Genomic DNA, 18,868 nt, shown 5'->3' with positions numbered 1-18,868 from the left:
TGATGTAGTCATTGCACATAAGTATGCCTACAAACTTTCTGTCGGGTTTCACACTATGCAACTGGAACCAGGACAGTGGAGAATCAACTACAGGAACCTGTGACCAAGAGCGAACAGGGCAAGCAACGGTCTGTCTCCTTAACCAATCAGAATTACGAATCCTTGCTGAGACATGCAGTGGGTATTACTGAATAGCATCTCAAAATTAACAATGGGCTTCATGAATGATCTGTGACTGCTGACTGAAATGCTAACTTGTTGCTATCCTGTTGATTTCTATTACGTGGTTCTGCTGTTCATTAACTGCACACATCAGCAGGGGCCCAAAATTGTAATATTAAAGCACGGTTTTGAGATCACTTGCACCTCTTAAAGGACAGGTGCATTGTAACTGGATCAGCTATTGGCCAGTCATGCGAGAAGCATATCTGTCTTGTTTGGAAAGTAGGAACAATACTCCATATCCAGGGACACACAGAGGGCCGGCCACACAAATGGTCGAAAGGCAACGCAAGCAGCCAAACACCCTGGTGTGTCACGCAAGAATGTATTAACATTTGAAGTTCATAATGGACTCGTGTGTGGTCAAGGTGCATCTTCAAATGCTATATCATGGCAACTGCACATAGCCTTAGACACTGAACTGGCCATACCCCATAAACTGATCTACCAACAATCTCAAACAGGACTCATACCAAACCTTCATATGCTTCACCATATCCTCATAGACTTAGCATTGCCACAAGACCTGCATCTTACAACTTGCACACACTGTCAGCTATACAACTATGAAAAAAAATACATCACCCAAACAGATTATACAATAGCCACTAATACACCTTCCTCTTTCTCTCTCTCTCGATTTCTCTTTTTCTCTCTTGAATCACACGAATGGAAGCAACATGACTTGGTCATTAATTGAAAAAGCACCAGCTAGAGAAATATAATGAGGACAAATTACAGTAATTTGCTTTCACACTTACAGACACCAGTTCATATTATGATTTCGCACGTATTTCCACGTATATTAGGGGATAGTTTAACGGCAGGATTAGTACATGATGAGACATTAGCACAAGTCTGCTATTGATAGGACAATGAACAAGGTTGCCTCAAGTGCAAGCTCACCCACCGAAGGGCAAGGTGGACACCATTTACCCTTTAGAAACCCAGCTGAAAGTCTTCAGCATAAGGATGCAGATGGACCAGCACAGTTCAAGGCTTCATACATTAGGAAACCTTCCAAAATGTTTGCAGTCAACTTCAAAGAGCCTGAAAGAGTTCAGCACCAAACTTCTGCAAAGCTCAGTGCTAGGTTTGAAGCCCAACCTTCCCAGCATGGAAGTTATATGCTATTTTCACACTTATGGACCCAACCATGATGCAACATCTGATGGCCAATGTTGCAACCTCCATTACGAAACAAACATCAGTTATCTGACGTCCGGGTGCTTCAGCAGAAGTTCAGAAGTCAGACTAAAGTCACACAATCTGGTGTTATTAAGCTCTGGAAGGGCTGCATGGCGGTGCATTGGTTAACACTGTTGCCTCATGAGGCCGAGGACCCGCGTCCGATCCTGGCCCCGAGTCACTGTCCATGTGAAGTTTGCACATTCTCCCTATGTCTGCGTGGGCCTCACCCCCATAACCCAAAGATGTGCAGGGTAGGTAGATTGGCCACACTAAATTTCCCATTCATTGGAAATATTTTAAAAATAAATAAATAAATAAAATTTTAAAATTAAGTCTTTGGATCACAGTTCTTGTGCAAAGGGGCTTGCAGGGTGTCACAGCAGTCCAGCAATCTGCCCTCCAGCAAATTACTAGGATTACATGGCACTGCTCTGGGGTGAGAGGTCAGTAGCACATCCCTTCTGAGCTCTCTCGGGTTGACAGCATTTATCCTCCCATCATTGCAATTCCTTGTAGTTGCATGTCAGCCTGCTAACCAAGGTAGTTGCTGCCCATGCCAAGATGGTGCCATCTGAAGCTGGATCTTCTGGGGTCAGTTGCTTGGGGATCATCCTCAAAGACCATCTTACACCCATGTTGACAAATGTGAGGTTATCCATTTTGGTAGGAATAACAGCAAAAGGGATTATTATTTAAATGATAAAATATTAAAACATGCTGCTGTGCAGAGAGACTTGGGTGTGCAAGTGCATGAGTCGCAAAAAGTTGGTTTACAGGTGCAACAGGTGATTAAGAAAGCGAATGGAATTTTGTCCTTCATTGCAAGAGGGATGGAGTTTAAGACTAGGGAGGCCACACCTGGAGTATTGTGTTCAGTTTTGGTCTCCTTACCTGAGAAAAGACGTACTGGCGCTGGAGGGTGTGCAGAGGAGATTCACTAGGTTAATCCCAGAGTTGAAGGGGTTGGATTACGAGGAGAGCTTGAGTAGACTGGGATTGTACGTGTTGGAATTTAGAAGGATGAGGGGGGATCTTATAGAAACATATAAAATTATGAAGGGAATAGATAGGATAGATGCGGGCAGGTTGTTTCCACTGGCAGGTGAAAGCAGTACTAGGGGGCACAGCCTCAAAATTAGGGGAAGGAGTTTAGGAGGAACTACTTCACCAAAAGGGTTGTGAATCTATGGAATTCCTTGCCCACTGAAGCAGTTGAGGCTCCTTCATTAAATGTTTTTAAGATAAGGATAGATAGTTTTTTGAAGAATAAAGGGATTAAGGGTTATGGTGTTCGGGCGGGAAAGTGGAGCTGAGTCCACAAAAGTTCAGCCATGATCTCATTGAATGGTGGGGCAGGCTCGAGGGGCCATATGGCCTACTCCTGCTCCTAGTTCTTATGTTCTTATGGAGATAGCACTGAGTAAGAATACTAAGATAGTCCAAGTAACACAGAATATAGTGAGTAAGAGAATGTATAAGAATGATTAGTTTATACTATATAAGGAGCCGAGTGCGAGTGTCCGCATAAACAACATCAGCTCGTGGGACTAGGCAGGGATGTCCTTGGTTTCCCCCTGTTGATTGCACTCACGATTGAGCCGTTGGCCATCACATTAAGAAGTTTGGGGGTATGGAAACGAATTGTGCGTGGGGCGGTGATAGAGCATAGGATATCCTTATATGCCGATGACTTTCTGTTATACGTGTCGGAACCGAGTGTGTCAATAGGGGGAATATTGGAGCTGCTTTGAGTGTTTAGGTCTTTCTTGGGGTACAAACTAAATCTAGACAAGAGTGAGTATTTTGTGGTGTCTCGGCCAGGGGTGGGGGGCTGCCATTCCTTAGGGCAGGGACTCACTTTAGGTACCTGGGGGTGCAGGTTTCCCAGGAGTGGGGGGGGGGGGGGGCTCCGCAGATACAACATTTCTGGTTTGGTGGGGAGAGTGCAAGCTGATCTGTCAAGGTGGGATGATCGCCCTCTGTCACTGGCAGGTCGGATACAGGCAGTTAAAATGAACGTGTTGCCGTGATTTCTGTTTATTTTTCAATGCCTGCCAATTTTCCTGCCAAAGGCTTTATTCAGGGAGATTGAGGGATGGATTACCTCATTCATATGGGGAGAGAAGGTGGCCAGAGTGTGAAAGATGCTGCTATAGAGGGGAAGGTAGGCAGTGGGTTTGGGTCTCCCGAACCTGATGTATTACTGCTGGTCGGCGACTGTGGAGAAGGTGCGGAGCTGGGTCAGAGGGGTTGATTCCCAGTGGGTCAGAATGGAGGAGAGTTTGTGCAGGGGTCGGGATTGAAAGCACTAGCAACAGCGCCGCTCCCGATAACCCCGGAGAAGTACTCAGAGAGTCCAGTAATAATAACTTCATTGAGAATTTGAAGGCAGTTTCGCCAACACTTCGGGTTGGGGGCAGGGTCAAGGGGAATGTCGATTCGGGGGAACCACAGATTTGAGCCAGGGAAGTGGGATGGATGTTTTCGGAAATGGGAAGAGAAGGGGCTTAAGACGCTAAAAGATTTGTTTCTCCGGGGTCGGTTTTCAGGATTGAAGGAGCTGGAAGCGAAGTATGGGCTGGAGCAGAGGGAAATGTTTAGATACATGCAGGTTCGAGATTTTGCCTTAAAGGAGATACAGAATTTGCGGTGGAGCCGGCCTCCACATTGCTGGAGGAGGTGCTGATGACAGGGGGACTGGAGAAGGGAGTTTACGGACTGGTGTCAGTGGTTTACGGAGCTATTTTGGAAGAGGAGAAGGCACCACTGGAAGGGATCAAAGCAAAGTGGGAGGAAGAGTTGGGAGAGGGTATGGAGGTGGGGTTCTGGTGTGAGGTGCACCGGAGAGTGGATGCCTCCACCTCGTGCGCGAGATTGGGGCTGATACAGCTGAACGTGGTATACAGAGCACACCTCACGAGGGCGAGGATGAGCCGATTCTTTGAAGGAGTAGAAGATGTGTGTGAACATTGCGGGGTTGGGGGGCACCCTGCTAATCACGTTCATAAGTTTTGGTCCTGTCCAAAGCTAGAGGATTACTGGAAGGAGGTGTTTTGGGTAATATCTGAAGTGGTGCACGTGAAACTGGACCCTGGCCCCTGGGAGGCCTTATTCGGGATGTCGGACCAGCCAGGGTTGGAAACGGGTGGGGAGGCAGATGTTATAGCCTTCACCTCGTTGATCGCCCGAAGGCTGATCCTGATAGGTTGGAGAGCAGCCTCTCCACCCTGTGCCCTGGCGTGACGGGGGGACCTGTTGGAATTCTTGACTCTTGAGAAGGTTAAGTTTGAACTGAAGGGAAGGATGGAGGGGTTCTACAATTCATGGGCATTATTCATTGTGCACTTTCAAGAACTGGATAACATCGAACATTAGTTGGGGCGTGTGGGTGCGGGGGAGGGGGTGTGTGTGTGATAATGGCGACTATGGGTGATCCCTAATTCTTTTTTGCCATTTGTTTGTGTGAACATGCGGGCTAATGTTTGTGGTTTGATGGGAGGATGGGATCATTGCTATTAATATGGGGATTTACATATCTGTTGCTGATTATTGTTTATTGTTGGTGGGTGTAAATTTGGGAGAAAATGTGAAAAAGGAGAACAAAAATATTTTAAAAATAAAAAAGAATGATTAGTTTATGTTTGTGTATGCAATCCAAGGGCACTTCCCATTGATTTCCTAAGTTCCTATATCTTTTATTTTGTCTTTATTGTTTTTGATTCATGCATCGATAATGGAGATGCATCTTTACGTTAAGCAGCATAACTAAGGAAGTGTCAAAATAGTACACTTTGTTATAAACTTTTGTATTTTGAGCAGAAGAACCCAGACTTTATGGCACCCAAGAGATTGGAGGGTTCATTTCTATTGGTTGGCTGGTGGCCAATGAATTGGCCAGAGACAGTAACTCACAGCAATTGATTTGTGTCAGGTGGGGTTTTTCAGAGAGAACCCAGGAGATACCACTAGACCGTCAAGGTGAAAGCAGCTCTTGCTCTCTACTCTGTTGCCTATTGTCTGAATGCAGAAGCTTCTATACCCTGAAAGAAGAAGCTGTCTGTCTCTCTGTCTCTCTCATGCTGGCTGCCTGCTATTTCTGTAGGTAGGGTGGCAGGTGGGTAGGGTGGGAATGTGGGTCAGGTCTGGATGCATTGTCAAGTTAGGGGCAAGTCAGGTCAGGTCAGTGAGATGGTGGTAGCTAGTTAGATCAAGTCAGGGATATTTTGAGTGTTGAGAGGTTAGTCATGGTGTGGTCGGGAGGTAAGGTCGGAGCGGGATATTGTATAGTTTACACATGAGTTAGACTTATAATTTTCTGGCTAACATTGCCTGGGTAAGTAAATAGGAACTGGCCAAAGTCTGTGACTCTAATCTAATTCAGATTTGGAGACTTTTTTGATCGACCCTGGAGAGCAGTGGAATTGCCCATAAGCAGTTCAAACTTCCCGGGAAATTTCAACAGAGTCAGTACATTGGGATTTCTGAGGGATCCTGTTGTGCATCTTCTGGATGCATACGGTCTCCAAAGATCCAGAGACCAGCAGAAGATGTGGACTAATGTTTCAGCACACCACTAGACTGTTCTGATCCATTTCCTGTAGAAGTATGGCTTTCATTGTTAACAAGTTGTGCATGTGTGCATGAATTAGGCACCAAATCCATTAGCTGTTGTGGTAGTATAACTAGGGGTATTATGGTACCTGGGAGTGTGAGCTGCCATTGGTGCAGAGGACTTGCTGTCCATTGGCCCAGCTATGTCATGTGCCTCTCAGCCGATTGGCTGGAAGGTAGGTAGCTCCGCCTACGAGGCGGGGTATAAGAACCCGTGTGCCCCGACAGTCTGCCATTCTTCTGTACGTCTGCTGCCGGGTCAACTTCTTGTGTATTAAAGCCTATCGTTCGGAGTTTATCTACGTTTCGTGTCCATTGAATGTGCATCAGCTGTATTGTCAGAAGACAGTCCTTGTCACCCATTACCCACTATTTAGTTTGCCAAAGTGACCCAAATGGAGCTGGCATAATGGACTGTCACAAAATAAATACTCCAGGAAACAGGCTTTTTCCTGCATGGTGCACTGCCTGTGATCACCCAGGAGATGAAGGCTGAGGGAATGGAATCTCTCTCGATTATGGTATAGGGCAGTGGCATAAGTGGCACCCGCAAAGCAATGTGTGTGTAGTCAATGGAACACTGCAACATGAGGGTGGATTTTACAGAGGAATGAATTACCCGTGGCTCCCCCACCCCCTAAAAGACACTAGGCACCTCGTGAAATCCAGCAGTCACACAGTGATATTACACTGAGTGAGCATTAATTAGTTAAGAGTGGGATTTCTCCCCCTCAGGGAAGAAAATCATGGCCAGAGTGCTGTGAGTCAATCCAGCAGTGCCAGAAGGTAGTGGCCACTGCTGGGACCACAATACGTCCCAAAGAGCAAGTGAAGATGGTACTCGACTTGAGGTAAGTCTGGGGATTTTGGATAAGCATGACTGTGAGACCCCAGCAAGGTGCAGAATGGGGGTGGCCAGGTTGTGTATAGAGACTGGTGGGAAGGCATAAATGTGGAAAGAGGTGGGCGGGAATGGGATGTCCATCCTCACCCTTCCTGTCTGCCTCTGGAGGGATATTAAATTCTGCCACTGGCTCACGTTTGCGTGGGCATAAAAAAATGCATTGAGCATGCATTGAGGAAGCTTTCCAAAATATACTGCCGTCCAGATGATTGCTTGTTACCTAATGAATCGCCTTAATGGCACTTATCCCTACATTTAAAACCTGTTTGCATGGCCGTGACTTTGGTTGGGGTGGGGGAAGGGTGTGGTACACCCTTCAGCGAATAATCTGTAATTTTTCAATGTTACTATCACATTGCCCTGAATTATGCCTGGTTTCAGCCTCATGCCAGAAATAATTACTCGGCTTAAAATTCTATTGATTTTAAATGTGGAACATAAATAGCTCCTTCAACATTGTAAGTCATTGTCATTCTTGCATTTAATTCAATAGAACACAAGATACCTTGAAACAATAATCCAGGATCTCGCCCTGCATGCATATCCATTACTCTGCCTTAGAAATACATTCCAGAATAGTTTTAAGCAGTGAGAAAAAGCCTCACATTGAAATGGCTAATTTTTCAATCAAAGTGTACCCACCTTCACACTATTAGATGTGCAGTGTTTCTGCTGAAATCAGCAGTGTAAACATGCCTTCTTGGGCTATGATACAGTGGATGTTACATTATATAGAACTTATAACTCAGACGATGAGCATCTTGGGTGGGATTCTGCGGGAATCGGAGGGGCGGGCAACTCTGGCGCTGAGGAGTGGCGTGAACCACTCCGGTGTCGGGCCGCCCCAAAGGTGCGGAATCCTCTGCACCTTCAGGGGCTAGGCCGGCGCTGGAGTGGTTTGCGCCACGCCGGCCAGCACGCAAGGGGCTTGGCGCCACGCCAACCGCCGCCGAAGGGCCTCCGCCGGCCGGTGCGAGGTGCCGCATGCGTGGGAGTGCCAGCGTGTGCTGGCATCATCCCAGTGCGTGCGCAGGGGGGGGGGGGGTCACCTCCGCGTCAGCCATCGCGGAGGACCACAGGGGCCGACGCGGAAGAATAGAGTACCCCCACAGCACAGGCCCGCCCGTAGATCGGTGGGCCCTGATTGCGGGTCAGGCCACCGTGGGGGCACCTCCCGGGGCCCGATCCGCTCGAGGACCCCGGAGGCTGCCCGCGCAGCCAGGTCCCGCCAAAAACGGGCGGCCACTCGGCCCATCACGAGTTGGAGAATCGCCGGTGGGGGGGGGGGACGATTCCCGCCCCCGCCAAATACCCGGTGCCGGCAGGGGTGGGAGAATCCCGCCCCTTATGTCTTTCAGTCACATGACGTCCAGAAAGACGTAATCACTGACTGTCCCTGAGAAGGGGATGGATTCAGGCCCAGTCATGCAAGTTGGAGAATGAAAATCATTAGACATGTATAATGTTTTATTAACGGCTGAATGATAAATGTCTTTATATTGTCTTTCTTTTCCCCAACAGGGAGGGAAGGGCAGCACTGGTCTCCTCATTTTGCATATTTAAGTATATGGCTCTCTACAGCTTGATCCAGTATGTTGGGGTTTTGTGTCTGTACTGGGTATGAGTATTTTTAAAAATTTACTTTTCCTGAATTGGAAAATGTTCACGCTTTAATTTCACTCGGCCAAATTTTCTATATACATATTTATGTGTAGATTCTAAAGACCTTGGTTAAAACTCAGAGCACCATTTATAAAGTGCATCAAATCCATTCAGATTTGAAAGACTGGAATTAAGAAAAGACAAATTTATTTTTCTGAAACAACAGCAAAACACTCCAGATGCTGGAAATCTGAACTGAAAACAAAAAACTCTTGAAATACTCAGCAGGTCAGGCAGCATCCACGCAGGAAGGAACAGAGTTAGCATTGCAGGCTGATCACCTTTCATCAGAATGTTTGGTTGCTGCTAAAAAAAACATATTTGAACCAGGAAAATCTGAATCCACTTACTTAATGCGACATTACATTGACTTTGATTTTTCTTAAAATTCTAATTATTCACCTGACCTGCTGAATATTATTTCTAATAAAGAATCTCAATTAAACAAGTTTTATACTTTTTCAAAACTCACTTGTTATATATATCCTTCAACCTTATTTCTTTCTGCTTTTGAAGATGTTGAATCACGTTTATGGTTCCATTAGATGTTGTCAGTCTGTGTAATTGTGTACAATTTCCCAGTCTTTATTGTGTGAATCCAGGGATTAAATTCAGTCAAAGAGAATGTACATTTTCTCGCCAGGGTGATTGAACGTCAGTCAAGCATTGGCCTATTTTTTCCTAACCAAGAATATCGAGGCTTACTGTCCTGGCCACTTCAGCTGAAATCCGTTAACACTCCAAAAATTGAACCAAGGCTACTCCAGTCTACAAAATTCACATAACATGATACAAAGAATAGAATCATAGAATTTGCAATCTATGCAGAAGGAGGCCATTTGGCCCATTGAGTCTGCACCGGCCCTTGGAAAGAGCACCCCACTGAGCTCACACCTCCACCCTATCCTCGTAACCCAGTAACCCCACCTAACCTTTTGGACACTAAGGGGTAATTTAGCTTGGCCAATCCAACTAACCTGCACAGCTTTGGACTGTGGGAGGAAATCCACGCAGACATGGGGAGAAAGTGCAAACTCCACGCAGTCACCCAAGGCTAAAATTGAGCCAGGGTCCGTGGAGCGGTGAGGCAGCAGTGCCACCCTAAATGTGCCAATTTAGGATTTCATCCTGGCCCATTGAAATCGCACAACTTCAACTATTTTATGAAGCAACGTATATAAAAGTTTCAATCAAATTGAGGTATTATTTTTGGCTGTCACCTGCATGCTAATGTAGTAGAGAAATGTATTTTGTGTTACTGTTACTTTTGTAGTGTACAACCTACTTTCTGCCCATACACACTGGCAACAGTCTTAGCAGCTGCAGAGTCTGTAGATATTGTTCTAACATTAAATTTACAAGCTACAAATCTTCAATGTATTGATATAAAATTAATTTTTCAATTTAGGAAGCAAATACTTTTGGGAATTATCAATTTTTGTTTGAGGATCTGGCTATTACAACCATTATCGGTATCACAAGTAAGTATCGTTACTGCTGTGTCTCAGTGAATTTTGCAGCTGGTACCAATGGATTTTGTTTTTTGGGATAATTTGTGTTCCAACGTACTTCTGGAGCAGCCCAGCAAACAACAGCATAACTCAGAGTTTCTGAATGATTGTGCTGGCATTTTTGCTTGCAATTCCCTTGATATTATTGCAACTGATGCGAAAGCTTACGGAATTTTAAACACAAATTGTGTTTGCAACAAATTGAGTTTTAGCAACTTTTGTATTGCGCTGGCTTTCAAAACATTGACCCGAGAAGCCAGGTCTGACCATAACACTAGTTCCAGGGTGAATTAATCACTATTGGGAGTTTCCCAATTGTATGGATTTCTGGCATCAAGGAGGTGCTAAAAAAATTAAACTGCAGCTTTTGGGCAGAAAAAGTGCATTATGCATGGTTTTGAATGAAACTGTTAATCAGTTTACTAAGGAATTGACCACTACCACAATCTATACCGCATTGGAATTATTTTTTTCAGTCACGCTTAGCCATTAGATTTCAAGGGTTCGCTTCACAGCTTGGGTCACTGTCTGTGCGGAGTCTGCACGTTCTCCCCGTGTCTCAGTGAGTTTCTTCCGGGTGCTCCGGTTTCCTCCCACAAGTCCTGAAAGACGTGCTTGTTAGGTGAATTGGACATTCTGAATTCTCCCTCAGTGTACCCGAACAGGCGCCGGAGTGTGGCGACTAGGGGATTTTCACAGTAACTTCATTGCAATGTTAAAGTAAGCCAAATTGTGACACGAGTAAAGATTATTATTAAAGGTAGCAGATTGACACTGATTTATTTTTTGTGGTAAAACCATTTTCATCTGCATTATCCAAACTTTACCAAGTTACCATCTTAAAGAATTTTTTGAAACAATCTTTTTAACCCCCCCCCCCCCCCCCCCCCCCCCCCCCCCACCCACCCCATTCCTCCCCTTACACTTAGCAGCTGTAAGTATCTCATTGGATGCTAACCCAGAACCATTGTCTGGCCTGGAATTTTAGCCCAACACATTCAAATTCAGAGGTGGGAATGTTATCAGTGAGCTAGAAGCTTGCTCCAATTTGGGAATGACAGTGGAATACGTTCCAACTGCTAAATTCACAGAAATCCAAATTTGGTTTGTTGGTGTTGTGAATCATAAAATGTGTATTCAATAGTGTAATGTACACTCAAATTCTTTGCTTTTCCAGTTTAAAATAGTGAGACCTGTTGAATATGTTGCAGTCCTGTGACTCAATCGTAGATTTGTTATTCTTTAATTCTTGAATATTGTCATGGTGATGGTATATAATTTTTCATTAAATATTTGAGAATATTGTTGAATATTATTGAATACAATTGAATACGTTGCCCAAAGATCTGCTTTTCAGCAGATCTAAGATATTTGTGTAAATGAATGGACAGGAGCCAATTCAAATGTTTGTTTGTATTTCAGTGAGCTTCAATCATGCACATCCACAGTTGGACTCGAATCGACCCCCTGGCCAGCTCATCTCTCCACCTTTACTGCTGTCAGTTATTCTCAATGTTGTTTTTAGCCTGGTATTGCATGTGTTTGGATTCATAATGGTTCAGCAACAACCTTGGTACACACACAGAGATATTTCCAGGTACAAAGCATTAACCTGTCTTACGTTATTAAAGTATTTGCACCGCAGAAACAGGCTATCTGGCTCAACAGGTTCACATTAGTATTTATGCTTCACAAGTGTTTCCCCCTAGCCTTCTTCGTCTTATCCATATCCTTCTATTCCTTTCTCAACCTAGTGCATTCTAACGGCTCTTTTACTGCATTTATGTAATTTGCCTCAACTAGCAGGCTACTCCAGACCTGATCCTGTGTAATGAGACAGGATTAATTTATAACCTCATAGTAAAGGAGTGATGTATCCAACAGTAATCATAACATGATAGAATTTCATGTTCAGTTTGAAGGCGCGATGTGTGGGTCTAAGTCAAGTGTTTTAAACCTAAATAGATTATATGGGTATGGATGCAGGGTTGGCTAAAATGAACTGTGAAAATAGGTTAAAAGGTGGGATCGTAGAGACTCAGTGGCAAATGTTTAAGGAGATATCTAATAACTCTCAGCAAAAACTGGTGGCTAAATAAGGAAGTTATCGTTAGCCTAAAGTTGAAAGAAATACTCTAAATCAGTGAAGATTGATGGTGGGTCTGAAGATTAGACAGATTTTAGCAAAGAATAACTAAAACAAGAGTGAGAAAGCTAGCTAGAAATGCAAAAACAGATAGTGTGAATTTCTACAAATGATTCAATTTTTAAAACATAGCTAAAATACGTTTTGGTCCTTTGGGGAGTGAGCCTGAGGAATTAACAATGGCAAACAAGGAAATGGCAGAAACACTAAAAAAATATTTTGTGCCAGTCTTCGCTGGAGAAGATTTAGAGAACTTCCCAAATATACTTGAATATCAAGAGGTGAAAGGGAGGGAGGAATTTAAAACAACTGCCATCACCTGGGAAATATACTGGAAAAACTACAAGACCTAAAGGTTGAGAAGTCCCCAGCACCTGATGGCCTGTACTTGGCTGTGGTGCTAGTAAGAGGCATTGGTTATAATCTTCCAAAAATCCTCAGATTCTGCAATGGTCCCAGCAGGTTTGAAAAAGACAAATGTAACACCTTTATTCAAGAAAGGAGAGAAACAGAAAGCAGGAAACTATAAGACATGTGTCACAGGGAAATTGCTAGAATCCATTATTAAGGAAATTATCACAGGAAATTAAGAAAATCAATGCGATCAGGCAGAGTCAACATGGTGTTATGAAAGGGAAATTGTGTTATTTGAGGAAGTAACAGTCAGGGTGGGTAAAGGGGAACCTTAGATGTGGATTTCCACTGGGGGTACAGATTAAAGATGTTTAGTAGAAAGATAAGAGAGGGTATGAGAAAAAACTTTTTCACCCAGAGGGTGGTGGATGTTTGGAATTTGTTGCCTGGTTTGGTAGGAGAGGCAGAAACCCTCATCATATTTAAAAGCCATGATGTGGAGATGCCGGCTTTGGACTGGCTTGAGCACAGTAAGAAGTCATGTTGGACTTTAACCTGGTGTTGTAAGACTTCTTACTTATTTAAAAGGTACTTGGGTTTGCAACAAATGTGTTGTAACCTGCAAAATTACGACCGGGTGCTAGAAGGTGGGATTAGAATGGATGGCTAGTTTATTATATTTCGGCTGGTGCAGAAAGGATGAGCTTAAATGTTTTCTTACTGTGCCTAACATTTCTATAGTTCTATTTTAGACCCTGGGAGAACTTGATAAGATGTTTTATTCTGTGGGGGGAGACTAAAACTAATGCATACAGTTTAAAATAAGTGGTCTCCTTTTCAATATAGAAATGAGGAGGATGCTTTTCTTAGTAGTAGGGTAGTCTGTGGAATTTCACGCCCAGAAAGCAGTGGAAGCATGTTAGTTTTTTGGGGCTGTTTAACTTCCAAATCTGTGAGTCTGCACACGTTCAATATTAATTTTTCCTTTGGGAATTTAACCATTCAGGCAATATGAGACGATCTGGCGATGTAACTCAAGAAATATTTATTCACCACAAAATTAATACTTAACAAGCTAGGCTTTATTGGCTTGCTGCAGTTCTTGCTTCCAGATTCAGTTTAGAGAACACGGTGACACAAAGGATGCAATTTAACAGGAAAAGTACAAAGTGTCATATCGAGCGCAACCTCCCGCCTGCCACCCCATTGGCCTCCGGCAACCCCTCACACCTCCCCTCCCAACAAGTCAGCGGCTGACACCTCGTAACCCCTTCCCATACCTGATCATGGTGATGGTGCATCGATATACCCTGGCACACTCCAGCATAGCCCTTCAATGCCCAGGGACGGTGCCCGCACATGCCACCTGACATAGACATCCCTTGATGCATCAAGCATAATAATCTTTATCAGGGTCACAAGTAGGCTTACATTAACACCGCAATGAAGTTACTGTGAAAAGCATGCAGTTCACAATGCCCTTTCTCTGTCCCCGCAGGAGAAGTTGGCCCATAACAGGCAGGAAAAGGGCCCAGATGGGTGGTAGGGTTCCAGACATCAAAGTCCTCACCCCCATTATGAGGAAAAGGGCCCAGAGGTCGCGGTGTTGACTGAGGAGAGAGCAGTCACTGGCGAGGTTGGCCTATGCCACAGCAGTGAGGATCCACTGCCTCTTCATCCTTTCTCAAGTGAGTTGTCAGAGGAAATGGTCCTTCCCTCTAACTGACCACATGCCCATTCTCTTGCAAGATTGCCACTGGATGAGGCTGGGCTATCCGGGGTTGCCTCCCCCCAACCCTCAATTTAAATATAAAAAACAATGACTTGCGTGATCAATAATAACGCGGGTGGTACGGTAGCAAAGTGGTTAGCACTGTTACTTCACAGAACCAGGGTCCCAGGTTCGATTCCCAGCTTGGGTCACTGTCTGTGCGGAGTCTGCATGTTCTCCCCGTGTCTGCGTGGGTTTCCTCCGGGTGCTCCAGTTTCCTCCCACAAGTCGAGAAAGATGTGTTTTTAGGTGAATTGAACATTCTGAATTCTCCCTCTGTACCCGAACAGGCACCGGGATGTGGCAACTAGGGGTTTTCACAGTAATTGCAGTGTTAATATAAGCCTACTTGTGACACTAATAAAGATTATTATTATAATCAGCTTGGATGTTGATTTTGTTAAAACTTGCAAATTCTATATGAGTATAGTTGCCTTTCCTAAACTTTTATTACATCAAGAGCCACTAATATATTTTTACATTAACTATAAATAAGTAGAGGGCAGCACGATGGCGCAGTGGTTAGCACTGCTGCCTCACGGCGCCGAAGTTCCAGGTTCGATCCCAACTCTGGATCACTGTCTGTGTGAAGTTTGCACATTCTCCCCGTGTTTGCGTGGGTTTCACCCCCACAACCCAAAGATGTGCAGGTTAGGTGGATTGGCCACGTTAAATTGCCCCTTAATTGGAAAAAATGAATTGGGTACTCTAAACTTTTAAAAAAACTATAAATAAGTTATAAAGCAACCCATTCCGCCACTTCATTGACATCAAGCTACACAGGTTGAGCATCTCTGATCCAAAATGCTTGGGAGCGGGTGTGTATCGGACTTTGGAAATTTTTTGGGATTTTAGAATATAATGTTTGAGTGGGCGAAATATGTTGTGTACTTACCAAAGATCGGTGAGTAATATAATTTAATGCACTAACATCTGGCTGTGATGAGGTTTGAATTGCCAAGGCAGCCCCAACTAGGGTTTCTAACCGGTTGCAGCGCGTTGAAACCTGCGCATTACCCGGGAACCTTTCCAGAGCCTTGTGGGATTTCCCACTCGTGACATCACGTCGGCGCTCGAATAAAAGTACAGATTTCAGAGCTTTTTGAACTTTGGATAAAGGATGCTCAACCTGTGTTTTCATATTGTTACAGGGCTATGATAAAAAAAATTGGAGTATCATTAGATAACTTATTTAATCAGAATACTCAAATCCTCACTCCCCAAAACCAGTCCAACATCTGCAAGGCACAAATATCAACTCTCCAGCTGGCTGGATGATTGTAGCTCCAACAACACACAATAAGCTTGACATCATACAGAATGAAGCAGCTGTTTGATTGGCACCCGATCCATCACCGACGCACAGTGGCAACGGTGTGTACCACCTACAAGATGCATTACAGTACCACCAAGGCTCCTTAGGCAAAATCTTCCAAACCTGCAGCCTCTATCACATAGGACGACAAGGGCAGCAGATACATGGGAACTCACCACCTGCAAATTCCCCTCCAAGTCACACACCATCTTGACTTGGAAATGTATTGTCATTCCTTCACTGTCACTGCTTCAGAATCCTGGAAATACCTTCCTAACAGCACTGTGGGTGCACCTACATCACATGGACATCATTAGTTCAAGAAGGCAGCTCACCACCACCTTCGTAAGGACAAATAGAGATGGGCAATAAATGCTGACCTAACCGGCAATGCCCACATCTCGTGCAATAATTTAAAAAAGGATAAAATCTAAAAATGTAACTTGCAGCAAAAGTCACATTTTAAAAAAAATCAATTGGCTATGAAGGAAACTAATTTGACAGGTCAGTGAAGCTTTCTTCTTTATAGTTGTGGCTTAGGCTGGAAACTTTCACAATTCCTCTTCCATTCATAAACATTGGGGGAAAATATTGTTTTTGAATGAATCTGGGTGAAATTTGTCTTTGATAGTGGAGTAAGAAGAGATATTGTGGTGCAGTGGGCAGCATTCCTTCCTCTGAGCCTGAAACTCTGGGTTCAAATCTTATTCCACAACTTGATGGCCAAAGAAGATGTGCTCATAATGGTGTGGCCAAACAGGTTGGGTGTCAATCTGTCAATCCTTCCAACAGAGATCAATAGCAGCCATTAAGAGCAAGAGAGATTCCTGATCAACCATATGATGAAGAGAAAACTGGGGCCCCTCTTATCACCACCATTCACAGATATGGACTACAACATGCATGTAAAAGTGCATGTTGCCATGCCAACTCTGACTCCTTGGGGAGGTAGTTGGTGCAATTGGCTGGATGGACAGTGTGAATCAGATTGGTGCCAGCAGCATGGTGTTCGCTCCCTGTTCCAGCTGGGGTTGATTCAGGAACTGCCATTTTCCCCTACCCAAGGTGGGGATCACGGTGCAGGAACTGAAGAAGAATTACAGTAAAATGACCAACAAAGATTGACCAAGTTTTTTAAACTTCACTTAGATTTAGTTCTTCCATTAATGTCAATCAAGCTGTATGCAGAATGGCTGTAGATTCATTTTAACCTGTTTAGAGCTGCTGCTGAATTTGACTCCCATTACTCCCTAACTTTTTGTATATTTCTGCTGCAGTTTTTACACCAGTCTGAAATCATTTTTGAAGTCTCCCCTACCTGTACTCCTTTTGGAGGGATGTGTGTGAGAGTGGTTCATTTTCCTAGTTGTTTAATGTATTGTTACAATCCCAATTTATGTTATGACTGGATGGAAAGATGCTGGAGTGGAACCCAAGCTCAAAAGACCGTAACTTGTATTTTTTAATATAAAACACGGAGGAACAGAGTCACAGGAACACTAATTAGTTTAAACAACAAAGAAACTTAAAAAAATTAAATAAGAACAAATTGTTTTATATAATATGCCTTTACTTCCCTCCTTAGCTTAATAATTACACACAGGTTTTAGGATTTAATATTTCTATGCTTTGAAGGATAAATCCTATAGTTAGATTCATGCTGGACAAATGTGTTTGTATGTGTGGGGTTGGTTAAGTTCCAACTGTGTGCTTAGAGAGGTAGTGAGAGAGAAGGCAGCTCTCACAGTTTTTCCAGAAGCACCTGGTTTAGAGGGAACAGCTCTCTCAGCTTTGCTGGAAGAAAAGCCATACCATAGAGAAATGGTCAAGAAAACAAGTGCAGAGATCTGAAGAGCAGCTAGTTAAGTAAACCAGAGAAATTAAGAGAAGTTTCCAAGAAGTCTGAGGTTTATGGTACTGGAACAGAAAATTGTTTAGTGAAGACAGACAGATCTGAGAAGAAGGCTGAGGCACCAGAAAGATACCTCAAGTGATTTTCAGATTTGTGAGATTGTACTACAGTCTGTGGAACGTGAATTGAAATAACGATAGAAATCAGTGGCTGGATCTCGAGTTGGTGTAAAAGCAGTTAAGACAAAGAAAACATAAAGGGGTTGGTCTACAATCCTGGATTAGAATAACTGTTAAAAGTGGATCAGAAGCTTAGGTTAAAGATTAATTTGGAAAACTTGGACTGAATTTCAGAATGCAAACCGCTAAGGGATAGCGTAATTATGAGAGAAGATTTTAAAGCATATTTCTGGGAGTGGGGTTTGGAAACTCCCTTGTGACAATCATCTGGGAAGATTCTGAGGAGACATTCATAAACATTCACTTGGGATTTAGCATATTTCCCACAGTCATCTTGTGTGCTTAAATGGCATTTTGTGTGAAAGAGACCATTCTCTCTCACTATCTATCTCCAACTGCCATCAAATTCGCGAAACTAAAACTTAATAGTTTCTCTAAACTTTTCAAGGCCCCAATTGCTAAGCAACACCCATGTTCCCCCGCTGACCTGCTTATTCTTCATTCTGTAGCCCTCTCTAAGCACAATAGAAACACAGTTGGAACTTAACCAACCCCACACATACAAGCATATTTGTCCAACATGAATCTAACTATAGGTTTTATCCTTCTAAGCATAGAAATATTAAATTAAACACACTTAAAACAATACTTTTTTTTAATAAAGTTTACCAATATAAATCTAATTCCCTTAAAAATACCTTTGTTTTCCTAACAGTTTGCAGGAAGAGAAAGCTATCAACTGATTTCATGATCACCTGTCAGTCATTCCTTTTCTCCCCCTGGAAGAGACAAGAAATTCGAGATTTGTAACCAAACCTGAAGCTCTTCGGAAAAATATACTCTCTAACCCCCCATGGATGATTAAGGAATTTCCAGGAGATTCCAGTTTCATATGTTATTTTATAGAATTATTAACTCTTACCCTCGTAATGAGTAAAAATTCAAGGAATCAAGTCTATCTTTATAATTCAATCCCATCAGGCCAGGAATCATCTATGCTGCCCTCCATGCCTAATATATAAGTACAGCAATTAGGAAAGTTGATTGAATATTATCATTTCTTGCGAGGGGAATTGAATTCAAAAGTTCAGTTATTTAGGGTACTAGTGAGACTACATTTGGAAACTGTGCACAGCATTGGTCTCCTTAA

General features: G+C 43.5%; 1 protein-coding gene across 3 annotated transcripts in view; it reads left to right on the top strand.

Moving 5' to 3' along the window:
- LOC119976236 (probable cation-transporting ATPase 13A4) overlaps positions 1–18,868 on the top strand; it is a 171,330-nt gene that overhangs the window by 128,065 nt on the left and 24,397 nt on the right. For all 3 annotated transcript variants that reach the window (XM_038816583.1, XM_038816582.1, XM_038816581.1), the window contains 3 exons: positions 8,450–8,546; positions 9,999–10,071; positions 11,524–11,698. In XM_038816583.1, coding sequence (XP_038672511.1) covers positions 8,450–8,546; positions 9,999–10,071; positions 11,524–11,698 — 345 coding nt within the window. The remainder of the gene's footprint in view (positions 1–8,449; positions 8,547–9,998; positions 10,072–11,523; positions 11,699–18,868) is intronic.

The sequence above is a fragment of the Scyliorhinus canicula genome, chromosome 13 (assembly GCF_902713615.1).
Source record: "Scyliorhinus canicula chromosome 13, sScyCan1.1, whole genome shotgun sequence".
NCBI lineage: Eukaryota > Metazoa > Chordata > Chondrichthyes > Carcharhiniformes > Scyliorhinidae > Scyliorhinus > Scyliorhinus canicula.
This window is presented reverse-complemented; position numbering and strand designations above follow the sequence as displayed.